Source organism: Dreissena polymorpha, chromosome 4 (genome assembly GCF_020536995.1).
Source record: "Dreissena polymorpha isolate Duluth1 chromosome 4, UMN_Dpol_1.0, whole genome shotgun sequence".
Taxonomy (NCBI): domain Eukaryota; kingdom Metazoa; phylum Mollusca; class Bivalvia; order Myida; family Dreissenidae; genus Dreissena; species Dreissena polymorpha.
Genome location: NC_068358.1, coordinates 99,461,928 through 99,474,970, shown reverse-complemented (window position 1 = coordinate 99,474,970; position 13,043 = coordinate 99,461,928). Strand labels below are relative to the sequence as shown.

Here is a 13,043-nt window from a genome sequence, read left to right as displayed (position 1 = left end):
CGGACACTTATGCAACCAAAAGATTTTTGACAATAACATTAATGTGTAATTATCTTAAAATGCTTTTGCAAACTTTTTTAAAGAGTAATCAAAACATTAAGTGCAGTATCGCAATTTAATTGTGTTCCTCTTTGATTTGTGTTTATTTGACGTGCACAATAACTGGAAAAATATGGCTAATTTAACTGGATTTACATCGCATTTTCAATGGGACAATACGACGCAAGAGGTTGCTTTAACGGAGGGCTACATTAGCGACATCAACATATTTAGGATGAATTCTACAACATTTACAAATTACACTTCAGCAGCAGTTCAGAAATCGTTCCGTTCTCCGCAACTGAAATTAAGCGAAATTCTGACACTTCCAATTTACGGATTAATTTTTATAACCTCGGTTGTGGGAAACCTTCTGGTTATTATTACACTGGTGCAGAACCGAAGAATGTGGACGGTAACAAATGTGTTCTTGCTCAATCTGTCAGTAAGCGATCTTCTTCTCGCAGTGTTCTGTATGCCATTCACCATAATCCCAATTATGCTGAAGAACTTTGTTTTTGGTGAAATCGTTTGTGTTTCAATCAGATACCTTCAAGGTAAGCAATGTTTGGTAATATTCGTAACATAACAGACATACGTGATGCCATCAAGATACTTCACATATCACAAATGTTTACAAAAATTAAGGGTTTAGTATATTTAAACTGCCAATTCATGTTTCGCAAATCAATGAATTTTTTATCTATAGAATAGCAAAGATATATACAAATGTGTTAATTTATAGATCTTTGAGTATAGCGAGCATTCAACTTCTTTACACAGTTACAATTGAAGATGCATGTGACCAAATAATATATTAATACTTGCTCTTGATAATAATGCAGACTTTTAAGCACATGCTGTTGAATGTGGAAAGCTGAACCATTTCTTGAAAAAATTCTTTTCTTTAAGCTGTTCAGTCTGGGGATATATTTTATGAAGATACATTCCTTTCAAAACTACAGTGTATTCAAAAATTTAATGTCGATTGAGTTTCGCCTATCTAGTAATAGTTTCAGTACAAGTAATGTCATTAGACTGATAGTGTACCCTATTTACTGTCAACTGCGACACGCATGCTATGAGCAAACACTCAATCTGAGTTTGATGAGACTTGCCGAACATACACATTCGTTGTTTTCTGTTAATGAACTCATTAAATCAAGTAATCATCATTTTTTTACCAACAGTATATGCCTATTTCCAGGTATATCGATTATAACGATAAATAACGAGGGCTCTGCGTAGCAATTTAATAATATGGTTTAGGGCTGATTTTCATTTTTAATTTGTTAAAAAAGGTTTTTTAATTTGATATTGATAATTATTCGAAACCTTTGTTATGTATGTAAATGTGATCATTATTTATAATTTAATACATGGTGTTTATTTATTGTATTATTTCTTAGAAAAACAATCGAATTTTGAAAACTCCTTCAAAATTTCACACTTTTTGTATTAAATGGTCTTTTGACGTATGATTATATTATAATGAGCAGTGCTCTGTGAAAAAGAGATGTAAAGCATGTGCGTAAAGTGTCGTCCTAGATTAACCCGTGCAGTCCGTTTTTATGATATTTTTGAGTCGAGTAAGTCTCTTTTTAGTTTAAATATAGTTTAGGCGGAAAGTGTCGTCCCTGATTAGCCTGTGCGAAATGCACAATCTAATCTGGGACGACACTTTACGCACATGCATTAAATGCTGATTTTCAAGTGATTTTGTATTAAAACGTTGCCTGGGGACACCGAAATCAAGCTCGAATAAAAGAAGGTATTAATTCGTAACAAATGCAATCTACATGAAGGGTAACAATACGCATGGGCAACTTTGATAACGGAAACTATGTGCAGCAAAGTTGTCATTAGAGAAGGCTTTTTTTTGCACACGATCGACACCAAGCGGAGGCTTCGATCAAGCAATTAAAAATATATTTCACTGTTTATATGTCTTCTGAACGATTTAATCAATAAAACTGTGTAACTATATAAATGTGCTAAACAAGAGAAAAATATGAAGTATGTTGATACATTTTTTATTTAACGAGAAAACGTCACCATGCCCTTTTAAATAGGTATTTAAAATTATTATTACGCGTGCAATATTTTTCACATGCCCGTTTCCGATATCGTAACAGTTCCGTTAAATCTGATTGGTCGAGAACAAAACCATCCTCGAAACAATTATCTCATTGTCATCGCCAGAAAGATATCTTTCCTGCTAACACGCTTCGACGTTGACACATTGGTATGAGTACAAAATGCCCAGACAATCGCTATTTCCATCAACAAGTTAGGAAAGGTTAACTAACAGAACAACATTTTTCACTTCAAGAAATAAACCATCAACATGCCCTGATAAAAATCTGATGTTTGTCTTTGACTTATATTTTGTGAAAACATCAACGAAGCTTCAACAATAAAAACAATTGCTGCTAAGAACACAAAACGACGAATGAATGTAACTCATAGATTTGCAAAGTATGATAGCGAACTTTATAAACAAAATAACATTCTTTGTTTCTTAACAATGTATCAGACTATACAAATCGTTTGTAAACAATGATTAAAAAATATTATGATACTTATATATTTGTTAGATCATATGTTAGACATATTAGACGAGTACACTCGATTGAGGAATGGTATTGACGTGTGAGGAGCATGAATGTAGTTGATTCTCCTTGTTTATGAGGCTCCTTTTTTCAAATGGCAAACGCCACTTATGTGCACACAATCTGTAATATTATAAAATGTGGTTGCATATTTGATGACCTCAAAAGCATCATAATTTGAAAACAGGTATTCGTCAACCATTTCATCCTTTCACAAGGCTATGCAAACCTTTAAAATATGAATCATTACTGCGTATGAGGACATAAAATAGTCCGTTTTGACAATCATGTTTGACAACCCGCTACATGACAATATAAAGTTTATTTGTTTTTTACGCTGTTTTAACTTTTCACTTTATGACGCAGTTTCAGAATTTCAACTGAGCATACATGTTTAAACGGCTTTTAATACATCATATGTTTAAGCGGAAACGGGTTTCTATTAAACAACTTTTCATTGAAAAATTATTTAGATTCTCAAACTAAAAAGCGATTTTAAGGAGAATACAAACAAAATCCACGGCTTGTTGAAACGCCTTCGAAATACAAAATTCTAAACGGTTATAGCTGATCATCTTTAAAGCGGGTATATACGATTTTTTATATGTGTTTAATTGTAATATATTGATAAAATATAATAAATATAACTATATATGACTGGTAAAAGTCAATGAAATTTACATATTATACAAACTAATTATCATGGACTTTATATATAAGCTAAACATGCATGAATTCCATAAAGCGCGTTTGAATAGCGTTGCCATAGAGACCTCAGTAACGACATGCGGCGCACGCGTGTATTTTATTATAAGTATGAGCGTTACGCGAATTTAAATTTGGTTTAAATGTCGTTGATAAACAGAATTTACGGCAAATTTCACGTTACAGCGCCTAAGTCCTCCTTACAGCCCGGATTTGGCCCCTATGGACTTCCGCGTCTTCCCGGAAGTTAAATCACAGTTGCGCGGTATTCGCTTTGCAAGTAAACAGGAACTTACAGTTGCAGCAAAGCGAATCGCGTCGTCTTTTGACGCTGACTGGTATAGAGACACTTTTGACAAGTGGATTTCCGGACACATAAAGTGCATTCGCGTTGGAGGTGATTATGTGGAAAAGATTTGACAGTTGTTAACTTCATAACGTCATTGACGTTGAACAGAAACGTTACACGTGCGTCGGTGTGCGCATTATGCACATGTTTAAATCTCTGATATATATTTATTGTTTTATGTATTTTCATGATATTTGGAGAGTAGATTTGGAAAGGACGAAATATTCTTAACATGCTATTTGTTTGTCCATTTATGTTACCAAATGAAAGTTATAGCGAAAATCCACTAACTTCTGGAACACCCCTCGTAAGTTTAGATGCACATCGTTAATGTATGGTATACATGCTGGCGAATTCGGCTGTACAGCCGTTTTCAATTTCAGAATTAAATATCTGGCTTATTTCGCATTTTTCGACACATGTTCTTCTTAACTTTTATTTTAATTTATATTGAAATATATATATTATAAGTTTTTTACACAGTTTATATAAATTCATAAATATTTGACAAAATCGTATATACCCACTTTAGACACTATTCAACGGTATTTACATCGTCATTTAGCAGAAAATTGCGAATAAAAGTTTGCAAACAATTTACTCAAGCCGATTAAGTTGAATTAAAGGGAACGCAACAGGACAACGGCTCAACGTTACGACTTGCCAGACACCGGTTTGCGTTTTCGTTCTGACTGAACTCATAAAGAATATAAATTGTAAACGAACAAAAAATTATCCAGAGGTGGTTTGTTTCACTCAGAAACTTGCTAAATTGATCTTTTAATATGTATGGAATAAAACATTGCCGACAATGCTTCTAAGTTGATGGTTCTGTACAGATTATAGTTGCAACATCTGTTTAATAGAAGTGAAGAAATCAGAATAAATGATTTCAATCTAAATGCACGTTAATACATTATATTTATTCATTTATTGTTTGAGTATGTATTTATGTTTTAATATATTAATGTATTAATATATTAATGTAGTTATGTATTAATGTAGTTATGTCTTTATGTATTTATGAACATAACAGAACATAGGTTATTTTGGTTCACAGGTCAAATACTACGTGATACATATATTGTGACAACAGGTTAGCGTATAGTTCACACATACAAATTCACAAAACAAAGGTTCGAAACAAAAAATGAAGTCATAAATTGGGGGAGGTGATCAGGATTTTTACTTCTTTAACAGTATCAATCAGTATACATTGTTTTAATTATGAAGTATGTATATAAAAAATATACATCAGAAAGGGGTAGCAACAATTTAGTCGATGATTAGGAATTACGTAATCCAACATTTATTCAAGCGACTTATTAAAGGTTATAAAATCAACATTATTTTATCAGAGATTGCATGTATTGCAAAAGTCACACACACAACCGTCAAAAATCAAAAACAAACAATACATTTAGCAAAGTTCAACGTGCAAAAATGGGAGCTTGAGTTAAAGTTAAATTAGGGTTACAATTTAGTAGTTAAAAAGTCCCTGATAATTTGAATTCTACATATTTACTTTGTTTATTTTAACATCCGTTTCACAATAGCAGACTAAGCATGGGTACAAATTAGTGCAAAAAAGTATAATGAAAGGGGATTTATAGAAGCCATTTCTTATTAGCACATCCTTTTCAATATTACAACTTCCACAGTAGTATCTCATTCGTAACATCATAAAGATCATTGAGCATGTATTGTATTATCAGGAGGTTAATTTATGGATTGTCATGTAAATGTCATAAGTACTGTATAGCAAAGATCAACGTGAAAAGAGTTGAGGTTCAATTGGCATTTGAAGTGAGAATAAAGTTCAACTTAACTGTTTTTCCTTTTAAATCTGTAACACAAGATCAGAATTTAGAAGACATAACGTATATGACAGTATAATATTGTCAAGCCAAAAAGACAAAAGTCATTGTATAAAAGGAAGAAACACAAACTCACATTCAACTAAATTAATAGAACTATCAGGACTTATGTTTTAAAATATTGGAAGGTCTTAAATTTTGCAGCTAACCATTTACATAATAATTTACCGCATCACGACACACGAAAGCATGTGGGAGCCTAGGTATTGTTTTCATAATTCTTTCAGGCATGCATTGATTATAATAAATAAAAACAGAACGCATTCCAGATTTAGCACTCCGTCAAGTGAAACCACACAACTGTTTGGGTTTTTTCCGTTTGGCAAGCATACATCACATTTCTTATTCAGAAACAAATGACATTCATTTTAAATGGTAATTTGGACTGATAGCTTTATAATTATGTGCATCTTTTGAAAACAATATATTTCAAAAATATTGTATAAATGGTTATTAGTTGATGTCAAATGTAGAAAACTGTGTAACTGACTAGTAATAATTGAACATGTTGAAACTTCAGAAGTCGTATTCTGACGTCTGAATGCGCCAAAAAGGTCGAAAGTACTTCCCTCTTATTAATGCAGCGGATACAATTTGTCCGCAAGTCACACATACTAATTGGTGTGTCACTGTGAATAATTCAATCCAGTACTTCTAACCCAAGTCTTAATCAGTGTAACACTATTCCAATGATATGTATGATACGAGGAATCAGTTGGTAATGAAACATATGATTGTTTCGAAGAGGCGTAACGAAGTTTCGACTTTGTGTTTGAAATTGGACTACGCTTTGTATATAGCAATTAATTAGCAAATGACAGGTAAATAATGTCTCTGTCGGAAACGCATATTTTTCGTGTGTAGAAGCAGTATATTTCCCGTCTAAATAGGAAATTGACAAAATACTTCAGAAATTGTGCCTACACATTCGTTAAGTTGATGAACGCGGCATTTTCCCTTCAACTTTTCTTGAACTATCTCTCAATAATGGAAACAAAAAATATGCATTGTTAGAAAAAATGAAACTATAAACTTAACTGGAATCCTCATCCACAGGCGTTCTTCTAATATAACCGCACGAAATGCAAATAAAAAGCATAATGCAATTAGTTTTAAATAATAAATGTTTCGGAATTAATTAAGCTGTCTAACTTACAACAACGAATAGGCCTTCAAAGAACCAGGTGTTAGGTCAATCATTCTTTAAATATGTAAGCAATTAAATAGTAGAAGTTTTCGGAATTGTGTTCATTAAAAAAACATTGAGTTTGCCAACACAAAATAATACAATAAAATTATATGTATATACATGTTATTGAATTAAATTGCACTTTACTTAACTATTAATTAGTTACCATTTCCTTTATTTTATTTGCCAAATTACAAAATAAAGATACATAAGCTTGTTTCCTCAAGTTGAATGCATTTTTTTAGTAGAAATGTTAAACATGGTTAAACGAGGCGTACTGTTTCATGTTAACATTTCAACCGTGCTCTGTGAAAAGGGGATAAAATGCATGTGCGTTTAGTATCGTCTCAGATTAGCCTGTGCGGTCCGTCTGGAGCGACACTTTACGCACATGTTTGTAAGGTCTTAAATTTTGCAGCTAACCATTTACATAATAATACACCGCATCACGACACATGTCTGCGTGTTGGAGGTATTGTTTTAATATTTTTTTCAAGCATGCATGAATTAAAATACATAAAAACAGAACGCATTCCAGATGTACCACTCCGTCAAGTGAAACCACACACCTGTGTGTTTGTTTGTTTCCGTTTGGCAAGCATACATCTCGATGCTTATTCAGAAACAAATGACATTTATTTTAAATGGTTATTTGGACTGATAGCTTTATAATTATGTGCATTTTTTAGAAACAATATATTTTACAAATATTGTTAACATGGTTATCAGTTGATGTCAAATGTGGAAAAAAGTTTGTAGCTGACTAGTAATCAATTACCATGTTGAAACTAAAGAAGTCGTATACTGACGTCTGAATGCACCAACAAAGGTCGAAAGTACTTCCCTTTTATTAATGCAGCGGATACAATTTGTCCGCAAGTCACACCTTCTAATTGGCGTGTCACTGTGAATAATTGAAATCAGTACTTCTGACCCAAGTCTTAATCAGTGTAACACTATTCCAATTATATGTGTGATACGAGGAATCAGTTGGTAGTGGAAAATGTGATTGGTTCGATAGAGGCGTAACGAAGTTTTGACCTTGCGTTGGAAATTTAACTCCGATTTTTATAATTAGTAAATGACAGGTAAATAATGTCTCTGTCAGGAACACATTACTTTTCGTTTGTAGAAGCAGTCTATTTCTATTTGCTGTCTAAAAAGGAAATTGAACTATATTGGGAATATTGAGAGAGAAAATACACAATATATGGACACCAATAATTCTTGATTTTTTTCTTCAGCACTTGTCCCTACACATTCGTTAATTTGATGAACGCGGACATTTTCCCTTCAACTTTTCTTGAACTATCTCTAAATAATTGAAACAAATAATATGTTTTGTTAAATAAACGATACCATAAGCTTAACAGGAATTCTCATCCACAGGCGTTCTCCTAATATAACACTACGAAATGCAAATAAAAATATCATGCAATTAGTTTAAAATTATAAATATCTCTGCGTTAATTAAGCTGTCTAACATACAACAACGGATACACCTTCAAAGAACCAGGTGTTAAGTCAATCAGTCTTTAAATATGTAAGCAATTAAATTGTAGAAGTCTTCGGAAGTGTGTTAATAAAAAAACATTGAGTTTGCCACCACAAAAAATGCAAAACACTTGTTTTAAAATATATATTTATTTTTATTATAATATTATTGAATCAAATTGCAATTTACTTAACTATAAATTTGTTACCATTCCCTTTTGTTTTCTTTGCAAAATTACACAGATAGATAAGCTTGTTCCCTATAAAACTTAAATTCATTTTTTTTAAATAAAATGTCAAACAAAGTTAAACGAGGCGTACAGGTTCATATTTACATTTGAGCCGTACTATATGAAAAGGGTGTTGAATGCATGTGCGTAAAGTGTCGTCTCAGATTAGACTGTGCAGTCCATAGAAATGTTGTGTTTAAAGAAAGTCTCTTCTTAGCAAACATCCAGTTTAGGCGGAAAGTATCGTCCTTGATAAGCCTGTGCGGACTTCACAGGCTAATCTGGTGCGACACTTTGCGCACATGCATTAAACCCGTTTTCACAGAGCGAGGCTTACTTAAAAATACATAAGCGGGCAGATTTATCGTAGATATATGATTCCAATTGTGAACGCTAGAAAGCTTTTTATAAGAGTTTTTTCAAAAATATGTTAAAATCCATATTAAGCCTTGTTTAAATTATTACCTCAAAATTGTTAGTGCAATTTACTAATTAGAGGTCATTTAAATAGCGATAATTCCTTAAAACGTCTTACATACTTAGAAATAATTTATTTTAGAGATTCTTTCCATTATTATCTCGGAAAAAAAATCTCGAAACCCTATTTTTTTATTTCTCACCTTGGAAAATGTTAAACTAACCGATCAATAATGTAACATAAAGTACATATGAGATCATTATCGGTTACCTATATTTCGAGGAGAATCAACGATCTTTGATTAACAACTATGCGTCGTTTTGTTCTTCACTTAGATCCATTGTGTTTGCATAGACGGTATCTTTACTGACACAATCGTTTTTAAAACTGCTTTCTCTCTATATATTTTTCAATAATAACATTTGATTAACAATTGTTATGAATGCACATATTTCTAGTTGGTAAATTATTCAAGTTAAAGCGAATAGTTTGTCCAAGCAATTGCACATTGTAATAATTGTTAGCCAAGGGCGACTCTACAATCTGACAGTTAATAAGGGAAGCTTATGTTCAAAAGCTCCATGCTATTATATATTTCGTTGCAGGTGTATCGGTAAGCGTGAGCTGCTTCACACTTGTGGCCATCTCTCTGGAACGCTACTTTGCCATATGCCAGCCGCTTCATTCTCGGAGCTGGCAGACCCTGAAGCACTCGTACAAGACCATCTTGGTGTGCTGGATAGCTGCCTTCTGTGTATGCATCCCAATCGCTGTGTTCACCAAGCACAATCAGACACCGTTTGGAAACTACATGTGTCGTGAGAAGTGGGGAAACTCAACCCTGCACAAGGCTTATACCCTGTTCCTGGACCTGGTCCTTCTACTTGCTCCGATCCTGGTAATGAGCATATCGTATGGTCGGATTTGTTACACACTTTGGAACGGGATGAAAATGGACAAGAAAGTATTTGGTAAGTTTGTATGCTTATTTTGTAAATGTAAATGAAGCATATTAAGCAGGAACACATTTGTTAAATTGATAACCTCCGCTGAATAAAATTGTATTAAAAGGTGCAGAATTTAAACACAGTCGCAATATATCTCTTCCAAGTATATTAAGATGTATTGTTCATGTAAATGACACGTTATCTTATTTATATCTATACACTAATGGAGTTTATATTAGGAACGAGTGCATCACCTCTGAGATAACGACCTAAATAGTTATATCATACACAAACAACAAAGGAGCTTAACTCTTATTAAAGAAAGTATAGGTTTTGTGTTTGCTGTGCATTGCCCTTCTTCTTATTTTGATTTATTTCCCAATGAAGATTGATGTAACAATCTTTTATCGTATCACATATATAACTCTGAACAATTAAATCACACGGAAGCAGCAATGTATAATCACTCTTACTTAAGAAAATGTTATTGTTATGGTTCTTGCGCATGGTGTTTTTTCTTATTGATATGTATACATCCATGAATTTCTATGATGAAATCCTGTATCGTATCTAAGGTATAGACCTGAACAGTTACATAATATATACTTAAATCAAAACACAAACACTATTATTAAATAAAGGGCATGATTTTTGTTCTTGTACAGGGCACTGCTCCTTATTGATAAATACATTTATTTTTTATTTTTGATATTAAAACACCCATCAAGTGGTGTGTTGAAATTGTGTATCGTTTGTAGGATATTGCGCTGAACATTTACATAATATAAAAAACAAAGTGCAATACATTGTATAAAGAAGATTATGGTTCTTGTGTAGGACATTGCTTCTTATATATATACATCCGACTTTTGCGGGGATTATAAAATTATATTAACACATCATTTACACGGTTGTTATCCATGTCACAAAACAATTGAATCTTTTTTATTTATGTGATATTAAACCAATGGGCTAAATTGCAATTTGATTTTGTCTCAAAATTACCCTTGATATATGATCATGGAGAATGCCTGCCTTTAGTCAGTAAAGACATATTTCATATCATTCCAGAGGAGCAAAACGGCAATGGGGCCATATATCACAAGTCAACTATCAGCACATCAAAAGACGGATTTGGGAGAAGTATCGGCACAAGTGAATTGAAAGATCTGACAAACAAGCGGATGCGTTCGTCTAAAATACGGTTCAATGCACGGGGCATCAGGCAATCTAATAACGAGAAAAGTCGGGTGTCGAAGAAGCGCGTTATCAAAATGTTGTTTGCCGTCGTACTGGAGTACTTTATATGCTGGGCACCGTTGTTTGTTGTCCAAACCTGGATGACAATTGATCACGCACACGCAGTGCAGCACATATCTAACTTAACTCACACATCAATATTTCTTCTTTCCTACGTGTCATCATGTTGTAATCCTATAACGTATTGTTTCATTAACAAAAATTTTCGAGAGGGTTTCAGATCGGTCTTTCGTTGTACTCGTTGCAAGGAAACTATACGTGCCAGACAAGAGATGCCTTCGTATTATCATTATAGTTCTTCGCGCACTGGCGTAAGTCATATGTCAACATATGACAAAGTTAATGTCAAGGTAGACTCTGATGAACTATGAGTAATTAAACAAACACCATACTCTTCAAATGTCGTGGTTTTTTGTTCTTCAAAAAAAAAACCATTAATATCACATTTGTTCGTACATATTATATTAGATTTACAGTTCGTTCCAAACATGATATTGTATTTTATGAATGTATGTTGTTGTTTACTCTGGATGGTACGATCCCGTCCTTTGATTTTACTACATGTTTTACTAGTATAGACTTTAATATATCTTTCAACTTAATTAATTGTATTTTGTTAAGACCGTGAACGAGTTGTTTAGAGACGGCGTTTGTTTGTAGGATGTGTTAGTATGTGAACTGTATAATATTGATAAATGTGAAGATTGTAGACCTGTGATGTTGCATTCAGCGGTAAGTTTCAATGTCTGATCTAAACCCATGTGTAGCACTATAAAGTTAATGATTTTCCTTCCTCTTGAAGTTTCAAGTATACTTGTGTAAAGAGTATTTGCTGTTTTTTTTGCTTATGTCTTATATCTGCCCCCCCCCCCACCCCCCTCCAATTGGGCACATGTCCAGTAGAAGTTATTTTATCAGTTATTTATCTATTCGAGTCAATAAAATATGTAACTTCCTGCGTGTGGCAACTTCTGACCCCAGTCAAGATTAAAAAGCACATACATGTATTTGAGGGCCCCTATATGATGCTTCATATAAAAAATAACACTAGGTCATAATGACTTCGTTATTAACATTTAATTTTATTTCATGACAGAACATTAACATAATTTGTATTTGGCATGAAATAGCACAAAGCATTCTTAAAGCATTCGAAAAGTCTGTATTAAAAGGAGGTGGTAGAATATGAGAAGAGTTAATATATGAGATGTAGATATACAACTATTTTATATCTTAGATACATTGGTACAAATTTTTTTATGAATATGTATCTCTTTAAATTGCTTGTGTTGTAGTATTCTCATAGCTTTGAGATTCACACGATATCGATTCCACTTAACTGTTCGCTTTTCGTTTTGACTGATCCATTGTTAATGTTCAGAAGATAATCTGATTCTGTAGCGTAATGAATGCCACGGCATATATTTTCACAAGATGGCTGCTGCTCAAAAATAGCTCTTGCAGAAACGCTTTTCTATGCTCGCTTTTTGGGTGGAGATACTATATACACTGGTGAACGAAATGGTGACTTAATGGGCGTTAGCACAGGTGTTATTTGTTGCAGACAAACTCCAATGTGACATGCAGTTGACGAAATGTATTTTTGTGTAACTAATCGTATTGTTTGCGATGTTTTCAAGCGCTTTCTCCTCAAACGATGAAGCGATCGACTTGACTTTATGCGCATTCTAAAATAAAAAAACAGCTACATATAAACAGACATCTAATTATATCAACTTATTTGATGGCATCAATATTTTATCTTCACACAAATTATTATACATGTATATCGATTACCAAATAAATGTAATTCAGACTAAGATTTACATTTAATATTATATACTACATATATTATCGAAGCTTGACAAAATCACCGCAAGCTCAGAGCTTCCACTGTTTAGAGCCGAGCATTATATTTTAAAT

At 33.0% G+C, this 13,043-nt stretch overlaps 1 protein-coding gene across 1 annotated transcript; it reads left to right on the top strand.

Moving 5' to 3' along the window:
* Positions 1-274: 274 nt before the first annotated feature.
* On the top strand, positions 275-11,491 carry LOC127878654 (cholecystokinin receptor type A-like). Its single transcript, XM_052425184.1, has 3 exons — positions 275-596; positions 9,519-9,884; positions 10,932-11,491. The coding sequence occupies exons 1-3, from the start codon at positions 275-277 to the stop codon at positions 11,489-11,491; spliced, it is 1,248 nt and encodes a 415-aa protein (XP_052281144.1).
* The last annotated feature ends 1,552 nt before the right edge of the window (positions 11,492-13,043 follow it).